Source organism: Quercus robur, chromosome 10 (genome assembly GCF_932294415.1).
Source record: "Quercus robur chromosome 10, dhQueRobu3.1, whole genome shotgun sequence".
NCBI lineage: Eukaryota > Viridiplantae > Streptophyta > Magnoliopsida > Fagales > Fagaceae > Quercus > Quercus robur.
The window spans coordinates 44,184,690-44,208,883 of record NC_065543.1 but is presented as its reverse complement, the minus strand read 5'-3'; the positions used below and the strand labels follow the sequence as shown (position 1 = coordinate 44,208,883).

The 24,194-nt window shown below is 33.6% G+C and overlaps 2 protein-coding genes across 5 annotated transcripts; both read left to right on the top strand.

Moving 5' to 3' along the window:
* Window positions 1-5,094: 5,094 nt before the first annotated feature.
* LOC126702569 (RING-H2 finger protein ATL48-like) lies at window positions 5,095-8,908 on the top strand. The gene is made up of 2 exons (XM_050401314.1): window positions 5,095-5,397; window positions 8,355-8,908. The coding sequence occupies exons 1-2, from the start codon at window positions 5,313-5,315 to the stop codon at window positions 8,525-8,527; spliced, it is 258 nt and encodes an 85-aa protein (XP_050257271.1). The 5' UTR covers window positions 5,095-5,312; the 3' UTR covers window positions 8,528-8,908.
* Window positions 8,909-15,920: 7,012 nt separating this feature from the next.
* Window positions 15,921-23,288, top strand: LOC126702565 (protein RICE SALT SENSITIVE 3-like). Of its 4 annotated transcripts, none has more exons than XM_050401309.1 (8): window positions 15,923-16,177; window positions 16,312-16,365; window positions 16,467-16,628; window positions 16,733-16,838; window positions 16,945-16,983; window positions 18,913-18,969; window positions 19,064-19,541; window positions 22,898-23,288. In XM_050401309.1, exons 1-7 carry the CDS (start codon window positions 16,041-16,043, stop codon window positions 19,505-19,507), a joined length of 999 nt encoding a protein of 332 aa, XP_050257266.1. In that variant the 5' UTR covers window positions 15,923-16,040; the 3' UTR covers window positions 19,508-19,541; window positions 22,898-23,288. The 4 variants fall into 4 exon arrangements, with proteins under 4 accessions (XP_050257267.1, XP_050257266.1, XP_050257265.1 ...); XM_050401308.1 differs by lacking the exon at window positions 22,898-23,288 and adding an exon at window positions 20,208-20,404; XM_050401311.1 differs by lacking the exon at window positions 22,898-23,288 and adding an exon at window positions 20,208-20,403 and having other exon boundaries at window positions 16,077-16,199.
* Window positions 23,289-24,194: the final 906 nt, after the last annotated feature.

The window sequence follows — 24,194 nt, the reverse complement described above, 5'->3', positions numbered from 1 at the left end:
CGACTCTCTTAGACTTAGCTAGTGTAGGCTTTGCTAACTCAAATAAGGCTCACACTTATCACTGTGGTCAATATGCTGAACTCTCAATGACAAAATTATTTTGATAATTTTTTTTAAAGTGACTGGGTTGTTCGTTTTTGGTAAAATTGGCCAATTGTCCTTAATTGTTTGTAGCTTTTTTATTGGTAATTTTTGTTATTGTGGAAATTTTTTGGGATGTTTATTTTGTTTTAGATGGGTCTAAATGTAATAATAATTTTATGAAACAAAATTGCATAGACACTTTAGTTGGGGTGGTTATACCCATGTCAGACACAGTCATTTGACATTTTCGCACATGTGGATCTAATGAAAATGCCTAAAAAATATAAAATTTAGTATAATAGCCTTGATTGATGACTATTTCATACTAGATCTGTAGTTTTAATTCAAGTGTTTACTGAAAATTTTAAAATTGTTAACAATCTTTGTATTTGATTTTTTGCATAACTTGCTAATTGTATAGTCACCCTATTTCCAACCTTAGACACCACAATAAACACACAACTGTGATTAAGTTGCAGATGTTGTATAAGAACAATTAGAAAGCACATAAGATTATACATCTTCGATTTTATAGTATATATTGATGACGCATAGAAAACCAGGAGGCTGAATGCTTCGGGTTTCAATGGGCTTGAGATTGCTTGGAAGGCCTAAAAAGAAAGAAGCACAAGATCAAAGATGACTGGGGTGAATTGGCCAAGAACCCTCTAATGCTTAAGTTAGTTTTTTGTCTTGAAATCAGGAATTCCAACTCTATAAGTGGTGAAAAACTTACTTTGATTTCATATGGCTAAGTCCTTTTATAGTGAGCTTTGGAGTGGTTACTTCTTTAGTAACTTCCTCAACGTGGATGGAAGTTAGAAGGTTCAGACTTAATTTCTGCAACTGTCATCAGAAGTTAAGAACTTAGTGGGAAGTTAGAGTGATGAACAAGAATTTTGCTCCTACTTCTGAATAGTAGAACATGGTCTGAATCATAAGCTTTTGGATATAGATTTACTCTGAAAATTTTGAAGTGTTTGGCGGTCGTCCAGGTGACTCCATGCTGGATGACCTTCTTGCACTTGGATGACCTTTCTGGTCTTGAACGACACTATGGATGAATTGGAGATAGTCTAATTTTTGGTTTACCATCATATATAAATAATAAAAATATAAACATCAAGAACATGACCTCAACTATGTTATTTTATAGGGAGGTATGACCTTGAATGTGATGGAAGCTACCAAGGGAGATACGTAGGAAGTTAATTGGTATATTCAAATATTTGTGGAAGAAACCAAGATAATTCCAGCTGATTTTTTTTGTAAACAAGAGTAATTATTGTGGTTGGGCTAAATTCATGGGATGCTTTTTTTTTTTTTTTTTTTTGGTTTTTGATTTTAGATCTAAATTTTTAATAACTTTAAAAAAATTATTATTGTGATGAGCGGTTATTAGTAAGTAAAAAAGTGACCTTAGTGATATGCCTAAATGTAAAATTATGGTTAGATGTGATATTGGTAGTGCTTACAATGACGATTGAACTGTCAATTGTAAGGAAAAAAATTAGGGTACTACCGAATGTGACAAAGTACGGTAAGAAGTAATGTGGGTACTACCCTATGTAATAACGGAACGATCAAATTTGAGAATAAAAAAAATAGGGTACCACTGAATGTGACAAAAATAGAGTTAGATGCGATGTTGGTACTACTTAATGTGACAGTGGAACCATCAAATGTGAGAAAAAAGTAAGGGAATCACCAAATGTGAGAAAAGAACTGTCACATATGATGTTGGAACTGCACAATGTGAGGATGAAATCGTCAAATGTGAGAAGAAAAGTAAGGGAACCACCAAATATGAGAAAATAACTGTCACATATGATGTTAGAATTGCACAATGTGAGGATGGAACCACCAAGTATGAGAAAAAATTAAGGGAACCACTCAATGTGACAAAAGAACTGTTATATGTAATGTTAGAACCGCACAATGTGAGGATAGAACCGTCAAATGTGAGAAAAAAAAGTAAGGGAACCACCAAATGTGAGAAAAGAACTGTCACATGTGATATTAGAACTGTACAATGTGAGGATGAAACCTTTAAGTGTGAGAAAAAAGTAAGGGAACCACCCAATATGACAAAAAAACTGTCACATGTGATGTTGGAACTGCACAATGTGAGGATGAAACCGTCAAGTGTGAGAAAAAAGTAAGGGAACCACCAAATATGAGAAAAGAACAGTCACATGTGATGTTGGAACTGCACAATGTGAGGATGGAACCATCAAGTATGAGAAAAAATTAAGGGAACCACTCAGTGTGACAAAAGAACAGTTATATGTGATGTTGGAACCGTACAATGTGAGGATGAAACTGTCAAATGTGAAAAAAAAAAGTAAGGGAACCACCAAATGTGAGAAAAAAACTGTCACATGTGATGTTGGAACTGCACAATGTGAGAATGAAACCTTCAAGTGTGAGAAAAAAGTAAGGGAACCACCCAATATGACAAAAGAACTGTCATATGTAATGTTGGAACCGCACAATGTGAGGATGAAACCGTCAAGTGTGAGAAAAAAGTAAGGGAACTACCAAATGTGAGAAAAGAACTGTCACATGTGATGTTGGAATTGCACAATGTGAGGATGAAACCATCAAGTATGAGAAAAAATTAAGGGAACCACTTAATGTGACAAAAGAACTGTCATATATGATGTTGGAACAACACAATGTGAGGATGAAACCATCAAATGTGAGAAAAAAAAGTAAGGGAACCACCAAATGTGAGAAAAGAGCTGTCACATGTGATGTTGGAACTGCACAATGTGAGGATGAAACTGTCAAATGTGAGAAAAAAGTAAAGGAACCATCGAATGTGAGAAAAGAACTATCACATGTGATGTTGAAACTGCATAATGTGATAATGGAACCGTCAAATGTGAGAAAAAAAAAGTAAGGGAACCACTAAATGTGAGAAAAGAACTGTCACATGTGATGTTGGAACTGCACAATGTGAGGATAGAACCATCAAGTATGAGAAAAAATTAAGGGAACCACTCAATGTGACAAAAGAACTGTCATATGTAATGTTGGAACCGCACAATGTGAGAATGGAACTGTCAAATGTGAGAAAAAAAAGGTAAGAGAACCACCAAATGTGAGAAAAGAACTGTTACATGTGATGTTGGAACTGCATAATGTGAGGATAGAACCGTCAAATGTGAGAAAAAAGTAAAGGAACCATCAAATGTGAAAAAAGAACTGTCACATGTGATGTTGGAACTGCATAATGTGAGAATGGAACCGTCAAATGTGAGAAAAAAGTAACATGGTATAATAGGTTACCTACTAATGGGTACCGTACTCCCCCTTTTTTCGGGGAGTACCGTAGAATTACTCTATAAATAATTATATGAACCAAAACTTTAATTAACAAACGTATCCAAATAGAAAAAAAAAAAAAAAAATATATATATATATATATATATTTTGATCTATTTGGAATCTACACGAAAATTAAATGGAATAGTGACAGGTGTGAGTAAAAAATGCCGTTTAGTAGAAAGTTCATGGTCAGTAAATGCCCGTCAGCTATTGGTCAACCGTAGGTCAATGATAATCAATAATTGATTTGCGAAAGAGAAAGGAGGCTAGGAGAGAGAAGTTACAAATTAGAACTCATTATATTTTTGGATAAAGCAATCAAAAATTAAATTTTTTTGATTAAATCGAATTTGATTTTCTATAAACAAATTTAATTAAATTAGGCTTATTTTATACCATTTTTATAATTTAAATTTTATTAATTAATTAAATATGTATCATCTATACTACTAATAAAAGGATTTCCTATTTAAGTTTTATTATTTTGCATACTAAAATATCCTCACACAAATCCTTAAACTCTTTAAAATACTCATATATTTTAGTTAGATAATTTTAAATTCAAAAACACAAATTTGTTAAAAGAGTAATTTACTATTTTAAAAAAGTTCTTAAGTTTTAGGCTTTTAAACTTTTATAAACTCTTATGCAGAGAAAAATCCTAAAAATTAGGACACTATTTTTATCTCATTTTTAAACATTATTTCACTAAACCCAAAAAAAAAAAAAAAAAATTCTCATTGCACACGCAAAGCTTGTGCTTGTGATGAGACTAACGTATAAGAGAGATGTTCAAGTTACACCTGGTGTAACTCTAAGTAATGTTACACCACCTAATAATTTATTATAAAATTCATATTTTAAGAATTCTGCCGTTAAATTACATGTTCTATATGTGCTTAACATGTATGTCAATTTTCATACTAATCGGATATTATTTACCTTGTGATCCATAAACTCATCTTTTATGAATTATTTTAAACTATAAAAACTTGAATTTAAAAAAATGTTTGATAACATGATTATTAATCTTTGATCATCGTGAAATTTTGCAAGCATGGAGAGTATATGAATATAATATAATCCAACGGTAGATTTGTCAAAATTTGCATTTAATAATAAGTTATTAAGTGGTGTAATATCACTTAGAGTTACACTAGGTGTAACTTGAACTCAACTCAATATATAAATATAGATCTTTTGTGAAACTGCCACTATTCCAATTAGATTTCTAATGTTCTAATTTTCTACAAGTGTCCCCCAATTTAAATTACCTATAACCTATTAAAACTATTTTTTTTTAAGAGAGTTTCAACCTATGGCATCCGCTCCTGGTGATAGCTCTTTGTCATCAGACCAATACACCAATCAGTTTTTGGTGTAGGCAGGGATTGAACCCTAAATCTCTTATTCAACCATCAGAAACTTTACCAGTTGAGCTAACTGGAACCCACAACCTATTAAAACTACTTCAAACCCACTTTTATTTTTTCATAAAAAATTTCTAAAAGTATTTTCTATTTTTTTTTTTAGACAAAAATATTTTCTATTTTAATGTTCTTGGGAGGCATTGATTAACTTTTACCCGATAATAACATGAACTTAGCCAGTTAGCCCATCCAAGCCCAACAGGTCACAGGTGTCTGTTCAAAGTTAGAACCCGAAAATCCAATCCCAACATGGACCATCCAGACCCGTATTGAAAATATCACAATCCCCACCGCTCCGAATTCCAATCTCCCACACCAACTCCAACACCAACCTGTTGAAATTTAAAGGCATTTTGCAGCCTCTCCTTTGTTCCTGTCTATGTGTGGTCTGAATCTGATCCATTTTCTCTAAATTCCTAATATTTTTTTAAAATTTTTATTTTTATTTTTTATAACTATACTAACATGGAGAAGGTGGGTGCGACTGAGCCCAATTTGGAAGAGTTTTTTGAGCAGAGGAAGCGTATCAGGAACCCTCTTGTCCCTATTGGTAAAACCCCATTTTTGATTCCTTAATTTTCCATATATTTTTGTCTTTGTTATTATTGTTGTTGTTGTTGTTGTTTCATTGTACTTTGGTTTGAACCTTAACATGTGTATGTGATTGTAAAGTCTTGACTTTTATTAATATTGATGACATGTTTATGTAAATTTGGGATCTTTTTGAGATTGGGTTAGGTTATGTTCATCTGGGTTTCCTTAAATAAGAGGAAAAAGAGATAGCTTTGTATGAGATATTGGGGGAAAGTCTCAGTTTGTGGGTCTAATAGAATTGGTGCAGATTGAGGCAATTTTATCTGGGTGTGGGATGGTTTGTCTTGTTTTGGGTGTATTTGTTAGATTGTTCTAAATTCTAATGTTAGAAATGTTCTTGGTCATTTGGAAAATATTTTGTCGATATTTTTCGGGTATAATCGGTGGTATTCTATGTAATCTGCCTATGGTTTTCTTTTTACTGGTTGAGTTCTCTATTGACTTATTTCTTTGCCATTGTTATTAATTATTATAGTCTTACTCCATTGTGAAAGCTTACTGCTCTGAGCTTTGGACTGCATACTTCGTGGAGAATTGTATCTATTTGAATCATATGTCACATTCTAGGGTTCCGTACCTGTGTTGTATCTGTGTCATATTGGTGTCGTACCGGCCGTTTTATGTTATAATTTTTCAGAAATTGCTTGTGTCACTGTGTTGTACCTATACCCATATCTGTGCTTCCTTGGTCAGCTAGTTTGTTATGATCTTGATCCACAATGCTCCTCTCTCTCTCTTGTCTTCTAATATTTTCTTTCAATTTTTATCTTATCCCTATAAGTATTATGTTGTCCATCAGGGTTCCATTTCCTTGCCTAAGAACAGTGTTAGTCTGTTTTTTTACCCTCTGATTGCTTTTACAATGAAATGCTCTGGAGATTGGTTAATGACAGTTTGTGGGGGTTTATTCTAGCGTTGAAATATGGTTGTATGATGAGGAATGATTTCCAAAGAGTTTCAAAGAAGCTTTGGGGTTGGCCATTTGGAAGCTATATCAAAATGTTTTAATCAATTTCATAAAGGGTAGTATTTCAAACTTCAAAGTTGATCTCGAAGGTGAATTTTAGAAAGATATTTTGGTTGGTAATGGTAACCTAATGGAATACTTCCCCAATTTGTTCAGGACTATGAATGTTACTTTAATCATAGATCACTTTGGTTTGCAAAATGGCTTTGATATTCAGTACACTGCATATCCTGGATGGTAAGTTGGACATGAAAATGTAACAGGATAACTGTCTCTTTTACCAACTTCCAACTCAAAAGACTCTTTTTTTGTGGAGTGCAGGCTAGGAATATTTTGATTTTTTTTTGTCTCCTCCTCTTTAAACACCCCGCTCCCCCTCTTCCTACCATTCTTTTCATGGGAAGTATCATTTTCTATAGGTAGCAAGATTTGGCATAAATCCGCTCGCTAGAATGATTTGCTAATAAATGGAGTCAGGTTAATCCACATTATTAACATGTTGAAATAATGTTCTGCTTTCTTTAATTTTTTGCTACTCTAATTTCAATTCTAACACACACTGAATGCATTTGGGGTTAGTTACAGAATACATCATTATTTGGAATCTGCTGAGATAAGGAGGCAAGTGTGGCTGAGTTTATGAAGTTCATTAATGTGGTCCTTCATTGGGATGTATGTTTTTTCAGGGCTGTCCTTGATTGGGAATTGGAAGCTTTGTTGGGCTTCATGGATACCATTAATCCTTTTTTTAACCCTCTGATTGCTTCTCTAAGATTCATGTTTTTGCAATGAAATGCTTTGGAGATTGGTTAATGACAGATTGTGGGGGTTTATTCTAGCGTTGAAATATGGTTGTATGATGAGGAATGATTTCCAAGGAGCTTCAAGGAAGCTGTGGGGTTGGCCATTTGGAAGCTATGTCAAAATGTTTTAATCAATTTCATAATGGGTGGTATTTCAAACTTCAAAGTTGATCTCGAAGGTGAATTTTAGAAAGACATTTAGGGTGGTAATGGTAACCTAATGGAAGACTTTCCCAATTTGTTCAGGTCTATGAATGTTACTCTAAACATAGATCACTTAGGTTTGCAAAATGGCTTTGATATTCAGTACAATGCATATCTTGGATGGTAAATTGGACATAAAAATGTAATGCTAACTGTTGCTTTTACCAACTTCCAACCTGAAGACTCTTTTTCGTGGAGTGTAGGCTAGGAGTATTATGAGTTTTTTGTCTCCTCTACCCCCCCCTTTTTTTCTACCCCTACTTTTCATGGGAAGTATCATTTTCTATAGGTAGCAAGATTTGGCCTAAATCCTCTCACTATTAATGATTTGCTAATAAATGGAGTCAGGTTAATCCACATTATTAACAGGCTGAAATAATGTTATGCTTTCTTTAACTTTTTGCTACTCTAATTTCAATTCTAACACAAACTGAATGCATTTGGGGCTAGTTACCAAATATATCATTTAAATTCAGTAGTATAACTGTGTTGGACTGATTATGGCTGGGTTTTCAACTGGACTTCATTGTTACCTGGCATGAACCTGACCTCTTAATGAATTTTTTAGCAACTGGATTTTCAAGGGTTTAGTTATGTCTTTGGATTGCTGGTTTCATAATCTTTGCTTGTTGGAACCGTTCACTTAAATGTTATACGTTTTAGATTGTTGGTTGATTCTCTTTCTCCAATGTTTTTGTGTTGGTCTTTTAATGTTTACTTACCATCACAGATTTTTTTCGGGGGTAAGATAAATAAATTTTACCTGGCTTTGGTTTTTAAAATGTAATTCTTGAGCTGTGTGTTGTTGGTTTTATAAGCTGACTTTCTGAAGTTCAACATTTATGTCACACTTTCCTTTCATCACTACCTAAAATGTTTTATTTTTTCTCTCCAATGAATACTCAGTATCTGTTTGTTTGATGGATGTAAATATTTCAGGTGCACTTATGACAGCTGGTGTGCTCACAGCTGGCTTAGTCAGTTTCAGAAGAGGCAATTCTCAGTTGGGTCAGGTGCTAATGAGAGCTCGTGTGGTTGCCCAAGGTGCTACAGTAGCACTTATGGTTGGTACTGCCTACTACTATGGGGAGAGTCCTTGGGGATCTAAATAGACCCTGTAAACTGCTCTTGATTCCTGCCTCCCCAGCTCTCCAGCTGATGGTGATTTTGTCTGTCAGCAACAGTCAATGTTATTCTACAACTTCATTTGACGCAAATTTGAAATGCAATTTTATGCCAATATATTAGCTATGGTGAATAAAATAACCTTACAGAGAGATCCAGAATGAGTGCTATTAGTCTATGTCTGATGAGTAACTAAATAAGCTCGCGGCATTCCATCCATGTACAACTGATTCTAGATTCTATCTTTGGTCACTCGATTGCTATAATATAAAGCATGGCTGAGATGAGGTCTTCAGAAAATAAGACAATATTTGGTAATTTGAATGGTTTTTAGGAAGTTTGCAATATACCATATATTTTGGAATCTAGATGAGATGGAAAAGAAGTTGGCTCAGATTTTTGGAAAATTTTCACTTTTTCATTCTAAACTATACCTCATTTTACATTTTGTCCCATGAACTATCGAAATGCACGATTATCCCTCTAAAGTTATAACCTTGTAACACTTAATCTTTTGCTGTCTGTTTTGGGTTTAGGTCTAATGAAATTTAGCATTAAAATACCAATTTACCCCTCTTTCCAAAACAGCCGCTGTCTGTTTTGGGTTTAGGTCTAATGAAATTTAGCATTAAAATACCAATTTACCCCTCTTTCCAAAACAGCCGATAGAGGGTAAATTGGTTTTTTATTGCTAAATTCTGGTATACTTAACACCAAAGTAGATGGTAGGAGGTTAAGTGTTACAGGGTTATGAATTTAGGGGGTCAAGCGTGCATTTTGATACTTTGGAGGGTAAATTGTAAAATAGGGTATAGTTTAGGGTGAAAGAGTGTAATTATCCCTAATTTGTTTGATTTTTTCTACAAAGATAATTATTGCATGAATGACTAGTTCTTGAATATAGCAATTGTCCTAGATGAAGTAGTGCAAGTATCTTTAGTTGAACTCCAACAGGTTAGGATTTGAATAAGGAACTTCAAATGAGAGCATTTTAAAAAATTCATAACATTGGAGATGTTCTGTATTAAACAATTTTGACGAGGTATATATGATTTTATATGATCAAAAAAGGCTTGCAGTCTTTCTTATGGAAAATTATTTAAAACTTTGGGAGCAATGTTATCTTCTCACACATAAATGGTGAGTTTATCTTAAATTTAGTTAGTGAGATTTAGTATTATGTGAAAAAAGGAAAAAGGAAACATAAATGGTGAGTTTATCTTAAATTTAATTAGTGAGATTTAGTATTATGTGAAAAAAGGAAAAAGGAAAAAGGAAGCAAGGCTCTCATATGACAAATTTCGTCACATGTTAATAGTGAATGGATTAGGTGCTGGGTTTAGTAGCCCATGTCGGTCCTTCATGTATCATGGTTGCTGTAGATCTTCACTGGTCAAGTTTTGAGGTTGAAGAGCTTGCCCCTCAAACACTAGTACACAGCTGAAGGGCTCTGGTGTTACCATGTCAACCACTAAACTCAAAAAGAAGCCTGTCATGGGCCGGGGCCTATATCTTGTTTTTTTTTTTTGAGAATGAAAAATGGGGGCCTTTATGGCTATATTTTACCCCCGGGCATGGAGGGGCCTATATCTTGTTTGTTTGCCAATGTTCAATATATATGAATCACCCCAACTGCAGTTTGGCATTTCTTTTGAAGTGTACCTGCTTGACGATTGTACCACTTGTGTGTGTCCAACCACACAAGAGCTGCAAATCATAGATTTTCATGTTTTACAAAAGGACCTTGGATGATTGCCATGTTCCCGCATTATCATCGGTCATCATCACTGTTGTATAGGACTACGACTTATTTGAAATCTGAGTGAAATATTTGATGCTCATTTCACGGAAGCACACTAATCGAAGGTCCACTTTGGGCTCCATATCTTGAAACTTGTGGTCCAGTGGGATGGCCTAACTAATTTGAACTGGTCACATATTTTTGCCCTTTGAGGTGATTAAGGGTCAGCTAAAGGAACTGCAACTTTTATGTATCTGAACACAGATTAATATTGGATACCATGCCAGTTAGTGACTTCAGGGTTGAAGCGGCCCTTTAGTTTTATCTTAGTGGTAATAAACAAGGCTATAGCTATAGTTATTGTTATGTGACTTTGGAAAAAGGTTTGGAGAGAAATCTTTCAAAGTTTTCATATATTTTTATATTGAGTGTGAATTTTGAAAATGTAATCGTTATGTTGCATGTTCTTATTATACCCTTCATGTTTGCAAAATTTCAAAAAGATAAAAAATTAATTGCTATGTCATCAATTAAATGTTTAAATTTCCAGTTTTTGTAATATAAAATTGTGTATAAGAAATAAGTTTATTGATCAAATAGTAAATAACATCTGATTTGAACAAAATTTGATATGCATGTTAAGAATATAAGGAACATGCAATTCAACGGTTAGATTTTCAAAATTCACATCCAATAAAATGATATATGAGGAGTTTGAAGGGTTTTTCTCCAAAACAAACCTTTTTTTTTTTTTTTTTTTTTTTTGTATACACTTGAGACTCTAGCAAACTGGAACTCAAGTGTCTTTTTCTTGTTTTATAGTTTTATTTTTGTTATTAGGAGTTGGGTAAATAAATTAAATAAGGATGGATAAATTGTTACATTAGTCTATGAACAAATATGAGCTTTTTTTTTTTTTTTTTTTTTTTTTAAATAAATTTTTTATGTTATGTTTATCTTATAATATCATTTATTTTATGGTTTGATGTTGGAAAAGTAGGCTAGAAAATATTATTATTATTGAGTGAAATATCACTTTCAACATTGGTTTCCTTTGATGAAACCAAGTTTTGTTTTATGTTGTGAAGTGTGCCACAAATACCAATATCACTCATCGAGTACCAGATGCTAAGCTTGGTGTTCAAACATTGAGTGGCTAGAAGCTAAGCTTGATGGTGGTGTTAGAGCCAAGTTATGGATAATTCACATGTTGAGCAATTAGAAGCTTGGTGATTTCAACTTTTGGTAACGGAAAATGTTAGGGACACAATTTTTGCTACAACTTGCTCACATGGCAAGTCATGAGTGGTGGAGTAAAAGTGGTGAGTTCACAACTCCACCACTCACGACTTGTCACGTGAGCAAGTTGTGGCAAAAGTTGTGATAAAGATTGTGTCCCTAGTATTATTCTTTGATAACAAAAGTGAAGTTGTTGCAACTAGTCTACAACTAAGTTGTGAGTCTAAACCTTAGAAAGGTGTTCTTGAAGTCTTGAGTGGACATTCACGTGCAACAGATACAAAAATAGAAGAGTTTGTAGATTCAGAGATACTTGTGGTTACATCAATAACTACTACATGAGATAGTAATGGAACTATGGGATCTCCACTATCTAGATGATAGAGATTGGTCGGGTTGGTTGAAATCGGCTTTGCCACTGTCTGCCATAGGATTGGGTTGGTTGGTTTTCGAGTTGGATAAAATTGGTTGGGGCGGGAGGGTTAGACAACCCTAATTGGTATAAGAGTCAAGTTCTGGATAATTTACGCATTGAGCAGCTTTGACCCTAATCATTATGTGTAGCACCTTACAATGAACAAATCAAAACATAAAAAGAGTAATTTGTTTTCCTTCTTATTCAACATCAACCTATATAAATAAATGATTTTATAAGATAAACATGACATTCAAATTAAAAGAAACACATCTTTATACGCTAAAAATAAATAAGATTGATTCAAAAGCTAAACAATTTATCCAATTCCTAGTAACACAAGTACAATTTTATAATGATAAGTGATAACAAATCCATTACAGAGACATTCGGATGGGCCTGCTAATTAAATCTTACCATCCTGATCAAATATATTGTCATCTAATGCAATTTTATTGCCATGAATAGTTTTTTACTTTTTCCCCCCCTCTACTAAGTCACAAATATAACAAATCCGACAAATAATTATTCCCTTGTTTGCATGTGGTGAGAAGCATCGCACCTGCACGGTTCCTTGCAAACTATTTAAGAATAAACTTCTTGTTGATGTTTAGTATAATTGTGTGCATATCAAATGCATCAATCACTTTTGTTTTGTTTGTTTTTCCCTAGAAAGTTCACCTATTAGTTTTCTTGGTTGGCCACCACTCCTGCAAACAAACATTGCTCAGTGCCCTCATATAATTGCAGCTCAAATCACACTTCTGTTCACCCAAGTTGCTCGTATGCTCTCATTAAAAAATAAAAAAAGGGTCATACGCAGAAGGCAGAACTACAGGAACTGATATTCCACATTATGATAGATTGATTAAAAAGAAGTGACAACCTTTTTTTTTTTTTTTTTTGTTCTGAGAATAGAAGTGACAAACTTTTACACAGGCGTTGTCTTTTTGATTCTTTCTTTCTCTCGTGGGCTGAATAGTAATGCCTGTCATTATCAAGAGATGGAAGACAAATTTGATATGATAGGCTCTTTTACCTTAGAAATTTTACTGTCAGTAAGTATACTTTCTTGGCTGATGCCTATTGGCTTGTCAGTGTGAAATCAAATAATGGTCTGTCACGCTTTTCTTTTGGCACTAGGCAAAGTTCATTTTCTTTCAAAAGGGCCCCGCCTACCTTACAAGTTATCTAATCTCTGAAAGATTCTATACATACATTATTATTCTCTCTCTCTCTCTCTACTATAAACTTGATTTGGATTTTAATATTATTCTTGCAAATATATGCATCTAGGGCTGTTCATGGGACGGGTTTGTGCCAATCTGGACTTAAACCGAAAACTTCGGATGGATAAAAACGTAATCCGAAATTGACCTGGAAGACTTGTTAGATCGGCCGGTTTGAGTCTTGTCAAGTGTTTGGTTGTAGTAGTTGGTTTTGAATTTTGTCACTTGGGCCGAGATTTGTCTGGATCCATCGAGATATGACTTAGATTTCGTTGGATAACAACGAGAATTTATCGAATCTTGAAGGATCTGTACTAGATTTCGACGAGATCTCAACAGATCTAGTCTAGAATGTTTGAAAAGTTGGCGAAATCGATGTATTTTGGGTGGGTCAAGTTTTATGGGTTTTGAAAGAGGAGAACCTTAATCATCCCGTTGGGGTTGGGACCCACGTCCGACCACCGGAGCAATCGGATCGGGTGGTGGCGGGTTGGGTTGGGCGGGTGGGTTGGACACCCCTATATGTGTCTACATTTGCTTTTGCAAGGCTTTGAGGTAAGCAGCTTCCAAGGGAAAAAAAAGGGGGGTGGGGGGGGGGGGGGGAGAAAATAGACTCTGTGATGGGTCAATTTGATGGTGTTGCTGTATAGAGTTTCTGGTGCAAATAACATATTGGAACTGTTAATGTTTGATTAATTTCGTTAGACCTGATTTATGGTGATTGACGTTGATTAATGTTATTGGAGGGATTTGATTTTATTTCCATAACTTATGTAATCTCATTTGAGTTTATTTATGTTTCTATGTTTGATGTAATTTCACGAGCCTATTAAATTAAAGGTCATCCCAGGACTTACTATTGTGGACTGTAGATCATCGGCTAATGAAGTTAGGGTTCTTCTCTTTATCTCATGCTTGGTAGTGATTCCAAGTTATCCTGGGTAATGATTCCTAAGTTCTGTTTTCATTACTTTGGTAGTGAAATAGTGATTCCTAAGTCCTATCATTTTGTTCTTTTTGTTTCCTCAAACATCAAGTTCCCTTTGGAGAGTTCATTGTCTTGCATTAGTACTCCCAAACCTTGGTTCTATAACTAAAATGTCACCCTGAGCATATGATCAAGCTTAATCCTTTGCATCCCAATCCCATCAACGTAATTAAGAAGTAAGAAGCGTCCAAAGAGAAGATCAAATCCAATGTGTGAGAAGTGTGATATATTTACTAGCAAACGAAGGAAGGGAAGGGCCATCCTAACTTTTAAAAATTTCTCCTCCTTGTAATTTTTACAGAATAAAAAATTAAAAAATATATGTAATTTTATGAATTGGCAACCCTGGAAATAAAATATGGCTTTGCCACTGGATATATCCTTGTGACATAAAATAAAAATCCATAATTGCTCTCTTACGCTCATTAATGTATACTTTGTATACACACAACGTATATAATTTCATGCACAATAATCAAATTTTTTATGTTTACATTTAAAATGTGAAATAGATAATATGTATAGATGGTGTACAATAAAAAATGTGTGAGAATCAATACCCAATACATCCCTTCGCTAAAGAAACTAGCTGCATGGAACCTAGTTGGTAATTATGCGTATGTTACATGTAAAATACGCGTACGTACGTAACAATTAATAAAACTCCCGTTTGTCGATTTGTTTCCAACTGTACGATAAATTACGCGTTATTTTGGAATGAGAGTTTCATTTCCGTTTGTAACGCACAAAAGTTATAAACTGCAAAAACATACGGGCCATAAAATACTAAAGAGAAAAAGTTGAAGTCAACTACAACAATAAATGATTAAACAATTCCTAAGAAATAGCCTTAAAAGAGTGAAACACTTATCCTTTGTTACAATTCCTAAAATATAGCAATAAGCAATTAAACAATTCCTAAAAAATTGCAATAAATGATAGCTAATAATTCAATTATGCTTTTGAATGAATATCAATTAGTACTTAATAATGTTGCTATTAACGTCTGTTGAATCCCTTGTGTGTGTGTTTATTTCTAAAAAAACAGTTTTTATATTAAATAGATTATTTAAAATTAAATTGGTGAGAATCTTATGCAATATAAAAATTATTGTATTTATTTAAAAAGAAGTATATTTTCATAAATAAATTTAAAAAAGAAAGTATTTGACAGAGTAATGCTTCGTCCACAGTAATTTTATAACAAATTTTAAGTGATAAGTTATTAATGGTTCTAATTTGAGTCACCATTAATATCACTAATAGCTATCTAGGATTTGTTGTAAAATTATTGTGAAAATATTGTGGATGTAGTATTGCTCTATGACAAATGTTTCCGTATTTTAAATGGCGATTTTTTTAATAATAAACGTATTATACACGTACTATACGCGTATCGTTATTTCTCCGTTTCCGTATTTTTCTGCCAAATTTTTGAAATGTACTTTTCTTAAAGATGCCGAATTATATCCGTCTGTATACTTACCGTAATGTACACGTGCCGTATTTTACTAACTATGGCATGGAAGTTAAAACCAATTCTCTAGGAGACATGAATATGAAATCTTGTGTGAGAGGGTGCATCATTATTTTGGTGTGAACACCTTCCCTCCAATACAAACAATAATAACATATGCATAATTATAAAAATAATACATAAGATTACTGACACCAGATAGTAAATGCCCTTATCCTCAACACCACACGATATTCTTTCTCTACATGATGAAGAAATGAAAATGATGAAGGGAAAGTTCACTAGGGAGGAAATGAACAGGGATAGCTCAAAGAGACAAAAATGTTGAGATATAAATGTAGAAGTTCCTTTTGATAATAGAATTTCCTCTTTAGACACAAACGACAGAGAGGTATCAATATTTGAGGCTTGATGGAGGAATACTTAGCTCCAATACCTATCACCCATCTCCTTCAACACACATTGAGAAGCTTGTGTATACAAGAGAACTCTCAATGGGTTTATGCAGTCTTTTGGAGAATCTTACCTAGAAATTATCCTCCACCCAAGTAAGCATCACCACATTTAAAAGTGAGTTTTGTCTCTACCAGGAAGACAAAAACGATAATATGATCATGATTCCAAATTAATTGCAAGGCTTTTTCATATTCTCTGCTTTTAAACCCTTGTGTATTTTTAACAGTTGGGGATTCCAAGGAGTAGCAAAAAACAGATCAAGAATAAATAAGAGGAACTGGTACTCAGTCAAAGTTACACTCTTCTCTCCTTTTTAGTTTGTGCACTTTCTTATGCAATATATAAGGCACTAAAGTAAAGCTTCACGGCCAATATGCTCAGGATGCTGGCATGGGAGGATGGCTTCTGCAACTTTGTTGAACCAATAGCTGACTTTGATTCTGGGACCGCCTCATATGTTCACAAAAACTTTGATCCTCAACTTGGACTGCAACCTGAGCTCTTTTTCAAGATGTCCCATGAAATTTACAACTTTGGAGAAGGGTAAGATTTAAACAACCATCGTGTGCATGTATATGTCTCACTTTGTTAGGATTTTCAAAATCAAACGAATTAAATTTTTTAAAAAGCCAATTTTCTCTTTGCAGTTTGATTGGACAAATTGCTGCAGATAACAGTACTCATAGATGGTTTCACAAAGAATTCAGTGATCAAGAACACAACTCATCTGCATGGAAAAGCATAGGAGACTGGGTGAGTTCTTCTTGATGCATGCCTTCTTGGATACTTAAAAGCTTTGATCCATCCATCGTTACTAAATGCATGAGACTATCTTGAACTGCATTTCTTTTTGTATCAGCCAAGGACATGGAAAGCTCAGTTTCAATCTGGTATAAAGGTTTGAGTACAACCATCACTTTTCCTCTATGTTATCTAGTAGTCACCTACTAACCTTCTTGGTACTCTTTTTGTGCATCGACGCAACATTTATTATCATAATCATCGTTATTGATATTTGCTGTGGCGGTGTTGGTGTTCATGGAGTCCTTGGACTTACAGCTAATTATTGTACCTATTCGTCACACAAAATAAATAATGGCTAGGTTTGTACACGGTGTGGTGCAACCAGTTTTTTATTATATATACATATATGTATATTTTACACTACACTTACCGGCTACCAGGTAGTTTTCCCTCGTGCCTAATTGTACCTCACTTGTGGAGGGGTGAAAATCGGTCTATAAAAGGTGTGGTGAACCGTAATGGTTCGATGTAGTTAGTTCGGTTATTCTTCAATTTTCTCTGAAACTAGACACAGTGTAGTCAACACCCTAAACCATATCATAGTCATTGAAAATCCAAATATTCCACACAAAAAAAGACACAAATTCACAATCTTTCTCTCAAAAACATCCCATTTCAAATCACAAAAAAAGTAAAAACAAATAATAAAGACAAAACCCAACCCATAAAAGATAAAAACAAAACAGTTGAAAATAGAATACACAAATGAACCTGTTAGAAAGCATTGCAAGGAGGAGCATAGTAGGGATTGAGTATCAAAACCATTTATAGAAAATTTTAATTAAAAATAGTTGTGACAAAGAGGACAGAGGAGAACGGGAAACTTTGAGAATAGTGGCATCTAGCAATAGAGGATTGTGGGAGCAAACGATGGAAGTTGAGAGAGAGAGAGAGAGAGAGAGAGAGAGAGAGAAGAGGGGGAGACTTGTTTTAGGGAGGCTAACAAGAGAGAGGGTGAATGTCTGATATGACCTAATTAAATCTAACCTAATGGTTCAAATTGAAACGACTTTGTATAAAGCTTAGTGGCTTATATGTTAAAATGAAGTTGTATGATTTTATTTATTTATTTTTATAATAATCTGATACTAAAACAACATCATTTTAGACTTGATGTTAATATCAAGTCCAAAATGACATAGTTTAATTAAGCATTAGCTTTTCTTTTATAGAGATAACAAAACCTTGAGGTGTTACATATATTTTTAAAAAATTATAGGTAGTTTTTTAAACTGAAATCTCGAACAACATTTTTTTATAGGTTCTTTTTAAAGTGTAAAAACAGCAACTGCTAATCATGTTGGCTGTCTTTGGTACCTCCAAAATACCGCCGACCACCACGCCAGACACCTATAGTAGAGCCCTGAAATGACTGGTTTGGATTGGCACCAGCTGGTTTTGTTAGTGCCGGTCGGGTCTTGAATAGGCCTAATAGCGTATGTTGATAATAATAATAATAATAAAACAAGTCTATAAGAAAGTTAGTAAGGAAGAATTTGGAGGTTCATGAAATGAATTACACGGTAGAATGTTCATTCCAACATATTATAATTTCGAGTTTGCCTCTTACAGATTCACAGAGAGAGAGAGAGAGAGATACTTGTTACTACAATTAAGTGCAACTAATGTCCCGTGTGTGTTTGTTTCTTTAAAAAAAAAAAAAAAATCATGGGCTTGTGATGGTCTTAGTAGTTCCATTCACCAAGAAATGGAACTATTTAATGGTTTAGATTAGTAATACACATTTTAAGATGTGCACTAAGAATAAGTATAAGTATTTGTGAGGTGTGGGGTAAAAGCCGGGGTTTAAGTTTTAAGGAAGAAGTTTCACATATATATACGCTTAGATTAAATTAGAGTAGAATTCTATTTAAAAAAAAAAAAAAAAAAAAAAAAGAAGAAGAAGAAAGATGTGCACCAAGTCAGTGTCACGTAAATGAAATAAAATCTTAAAAATGGAAACCATATTTACGCACAAGAAAATATTTGAAATATTAATTGATATTTTCCATAAATGTTGCAGACAATCTCTCTAATTGCAGTAAAAGAAGGTGTTCTTCAATTGGGAGCTGTTAACAAGGTTCTCTCTCCCTCCAACTAGCTAGATATGCATGTCTGTACACTCACTCAACATACATCAATATCCATCATCTCTCTCATTCATGGCATTTCAGGTAGCAGAAGACCCCAGCTACGTTGCTCAAGTACAAAATATATTCAATTATTTTCATGGTGTCCCTGGTTTCCTCCTACCTCACCCAACATCATCATCATCACCAACAACACCATTCAAGCTTCACGAGTTCAACCATTGGAGTCCACATTACACTTCACCGTCTCATACAGTTCACTCTTCCTTATCAACAATGGAACATCTCTATAATATTAACTTCAATCAGCAGCTGATGATTACTCCTTCAATGAGCAGCCTCGAGGCGCTCCTCTCGAAACTCCCTTCTGTAGTGCCAACACCATCCCCACCTCTGCTTCATGACTTGCATGATTATTCACCACTTGAGTTTTCTATCCCCTCACAAACCACTGGAGCTGGTTGGAGCTGGAAGGAAGTAGATAGACAGAAGGGAATGAATGAAGAGAAAGAACACGTGTGGGATTAGAAGTTTCATGTATTAGATAGCAGAAGACTGAAACGTAAGTTTTCATGATTAAGTTGATATTAATTACTCTTAATTTTTCCATCTTTACTTTTTGAGTCCAAATGGAAGTGGAAAATTTCTCACCTTGTGTCAAACTATTAGCAATTTAGCATAATTTTCATGGAAGAATCGGTAGAAAACAAGATAAAGATATTGCGTCCAACTTGGTTTAAACATACATGAACTATAAACTAGGAAAAATTTGGCTGTTAGAACAGTATTTGATTTTCATCTGAGAACAACTAATTATTTAGTTTTTTGTTGAAAGTTTTATTTTGTTATCGTTGAAAATACTATTTATAAAGTTAAAGGTTAAATAAAATTGATTGATTTTTTATTAAAAATACTGAAACAAAAAAATATATAAAAAACATAAATAAAGTGAGACACGCAAATAGTTAATTAATCTAACTTCCAAACAAAATTGTAAAGTGAGACCTACAAATAGTTAATTGGACATAACTTTTTAAACATAAACATAAAACTGGGACCCACAAATAGATCCAAAACTGGTTGAACAATCAGCTGTAGAAAAAAAACAAAAAAAGAAGCTTCATTATTACAAGACCTTATTAGAATCCATAAATGGTAGGGGGAAAAGAAAAAAAAAAAAGCGCAAAAAACTAACTTTTTTTTTTTTGGTTTTCCAATATGTCCCTAGGTTTTTATTCTAAGACTAATCCTTCAAGGTATTGTCGGGTGCCAAGACGGAGACTTCTCCCAAGAAAATTTGCTGCATCCAAAAAGGCTACTTTTTACCGTCTTATAATCGCAAAAGCAATTACCTTTTAAGTTTTCAATGTGAGCCAATTATGTCAAGATGCTTCTAATTATACTCTAATTTTTGTTAATAATATTTACATGCAAATTTATGTATTTAAATTTAGAAAATATAAATAAATTTGAATTCAATGTACTCCAATTTTATGTTAAGATGCTTCCAATTATACTCTAATTTTGTGCAAATTCATACATCTAATTTAGAAAACATTATTAATAAAAAAAAAAACCTTAATTTGAACTTATTACACTTCTATGTATACTAAAAAGTTATATATATATATATATATTACACTTCTGTGTGTTTTTTTTTTTTTTTAATAACTAGAGTACACTCGTAGCACTTAAAGTTTAGGGTTGTTTTCAATTAAGGGTTTAAATGAAAACTAAATCATAAAAATGAAGAGCCAAAATGAAAATTTAGAAATGTAAAGAGCTAAAAGGAAAATAATCTCAAACTTAAAGGGCTGAAAATATACTTTTTTTTACTTCTTCTTTTTTGATAAATTCAATAATTGCAATTTGGGGGGGGGGGGGGGGGGGGGGTGGATTTAAATCCTAGATATTTCCTAACATCTTTGTTGGAAACACTAGGAGATATAATTAAGTTGAACAATTAAGCTCTTGGCCATAAGCTAGTTAATATGGAAGGAATTGTGTTTCTTAGGTAAATGAAAATCCACCCAAGGAACTTTTAATGTAACATCTACAAAGAACAAGGAAAACACAAATAAATTCATCAAAGGGTAGATGATGCATGCAAGAATAATTTCTTGTAATTTATGCTACTATGATAATGCCTAAATAGGAAAACCACTTTGATCGCAGCTTTTACCATTTTCATTCTTCCTATAGTTCATCAAAGAGTAGACAATGTATGCAAGAGTATATATCTTCCTATATATACCAAAATCTAGAATTTATTGCAGCGACTTTGATTTTCTGCCAATTATTGTGTAAAACCTAGTGCCCATGTTTAAGAGTTTATGCATAATGTCAAGATTAGAATTAAGGAGAAAGGAGAATGGATAAAGTAGCTACTTAATCCATTGTGGTATGAATAAATCAATGCAGATTTTAAGAGTAGGCTACTTCAAAATTTCTTTAATTAGGGGTCAATTCCTTATTTAGCTTATTCTTCATAAGATTGATAAGCTAAACGAGCTTAACTAAAATTTAGTTTTATATCTAAAACTAAACTTTCTATTTTTGAAGGGCATATCTAAAACTAAACTTACATAGCCAAATTAACCTGAAACGTACGTCATGTGTGTCTTTATCATGCACATAATTCTCTATTTGTTTTATTCACTTATTTTTAGAAACAATTAAGTTGGTGGTTAATTTGTGTTATCGGCAAAACCAATATAGTTAGGTTGGGTTTGAGTTGAGTAAACCCGAAAATTAGTTCAACTCATGCATAGCCTGCTTCGAGCATATTCGAGGAGGAAGGAATAACTAAATTTATCTTGAAATTATATCAAAGAAAATTCGTTATAGGACTGAATAAACCACAGAAATGAATGTTTACCACTTTCTAATTAACAGAGATAAAGCTGAACTAGATAGAATCAGTGTGTACTACATTACAAGTTACAACAACAAATAAACTAATTAAATTGGTTTTAAAGAGCTTGTTACTTATTATCTCATCGAGTAAATCATGGTGTACTGCAACACTCAATACATATTATCTCATAATGATCATGCTTTGTTGAGCTGAATCCATTTTTTTCCCCTTTTTAACTAGAAATGAATTACTTGGTGGGCAGATTAGCACCCTAGGAAAAAAGATTTCCCTACCTCAATACATGAACATGTTTGAGCTCATTCTCTTGGGCCAAGATAAACTTACATTGCCATTTTTAAACTCAATCCTTTAAGGTGATTAAGAATAAGATTTGTAGAGAAATGGCCTCACTAACAGACCATAAAAGAAGAAGATAAAATTATTGAAAACTAAGATGTTGTGCTGAAGTTGTTTTTTCCAAACCGACAGAAAGATTAGTGTCACACAACTCACAAGCTTCATCCATTTCTTTGTTGCAATTTCTGAAATACTGTCTTATATGCACACAATGATCAATAGAATTGTATCATGATCATTCAAATCTTGTCAGCCAATTAATCGATTCGATCTTCTCGTATTGTGGGGGACCAAATTAATAAGCTCAGTTCCATGCATGTGATCACGGAAAGACAGGTGCCAGAATTCGAGGATTCCGAGGACAGATATATTGTCATGATCTCAGAAAAACTAGTGGCTAATAAATTCAAAAGCTGCCATACACGTGAGTAGTCCCTTCCAAACCGATTCAAAAATTGACTTCTTTCGGATAGGAACAAATAACTGGGCCGCTTCTAGACTCATGTTACATTTCTCTCCACAAAATCAAACCCATAGCCAGTTAGGCCTCACATGGCTACTTTCAATTTTTACCTGATCAATCTTACTTACTTTGTATATAAAAAACCCTTAACTCACTTCCATTCCCTATAGTCTATTTCTCTTGATGTGGGTGTGTACGTGCATGAGATTTTATTGAAATTGTTGAGCTTGCTGATCATCAGAGTTATAATGGGTTTAGCTCCAAGGAGGTATTTATGTAACCAAAGAATGGGTTTGAGGAGGAGAAGAAGGCAAAGGTTAGTTCGAATTAAAGTCCAAAAGCTCAAGAGCATTGTGCCTGGTGGGCATGGTCTTCAGCTCGATAGACTTTTTGTTCATACAGCTAGCTGCATTCTGCGTTTGAGGCTGCAAGTTTATGTATTGAAATCTATTCTCGGATTGCACTAGCAAAAATGACTTCTTTGTCAGAGTATTTGAAGCTATCTTTCTATTGTCTTTGCATTATTATCTTGCATAATAATGTTTTCTTTTTTCTTCTATTGATACTCAAATCTCAATATTGCTAGCTATTATATCGAATCTATCGATCAAGATGGAAGTTCTTTATTGTTTTATTGGTGCTTTAGTTCTTTTCTTAGCGGGTGCATGGGACATTGTTGCTGGAATAGTATCTTTATTTGATTGTGAAATCTTAATCAAAATTATTGTACACATTTGATTTTGAAGCAATTTATATATTTACTAGGAGGTCTTCGTCTTTTTCTACTATCCCACGAATGTGATCGTTCCTTTGTCAACTTGAAATTCCTTCTCTTTGGAGAGAAGTGTATGTTTCTTCATGAATGATCACTCAAAGACTTGTTTGGTATGCAATAATTAATATACCTTGTAAACTTGTAATGGATTGAATAACTATTCTCTTGTTTAGTTATATATATATATATATATATTTATTTATATATTTAATGAGCAATAGTTAGGATTTAGGATTAGTTTTTATTTTTTTTAAATGAAGAATAACTATTGCTTATCATAATGTCTATCACATTTAGAATGATGCTAGAGAGACTATAATTTTATAATATAAAATTTACAAATTGATGCATCATTAATTACAAAAGAAAAAAAAATTCAAATATTTATATATATTATGTTATTGAATTGACATTAATCATATTCTTATGATACATTAGTTAGTAAATGTAAGGACACAATTTGTAACGACCCATAATAATGTTAGGTTCGCACATAAAAAGACCCGAACAATATCATTTATAGAGCGTGGGTTTGAAAGGCTAGGTCTTGGTCACCGATTGGTAGTTCGGGTTGGCTCCGGTCAGTGAATCTCGTCCGAGGAGTCTGGGGAGCTCTATGCTCTTCTTATTCTCCTTGTTTCTAGGACACCATGGATGGGAGGACGGGTTCTCCCCTCCCCCCCCCCCCTTCTCACACTGCCTCTCTTATCCTTTTATACGGGCATTTGTCCTCTCACCAGCATCCATGTATAAGCTCAATTTC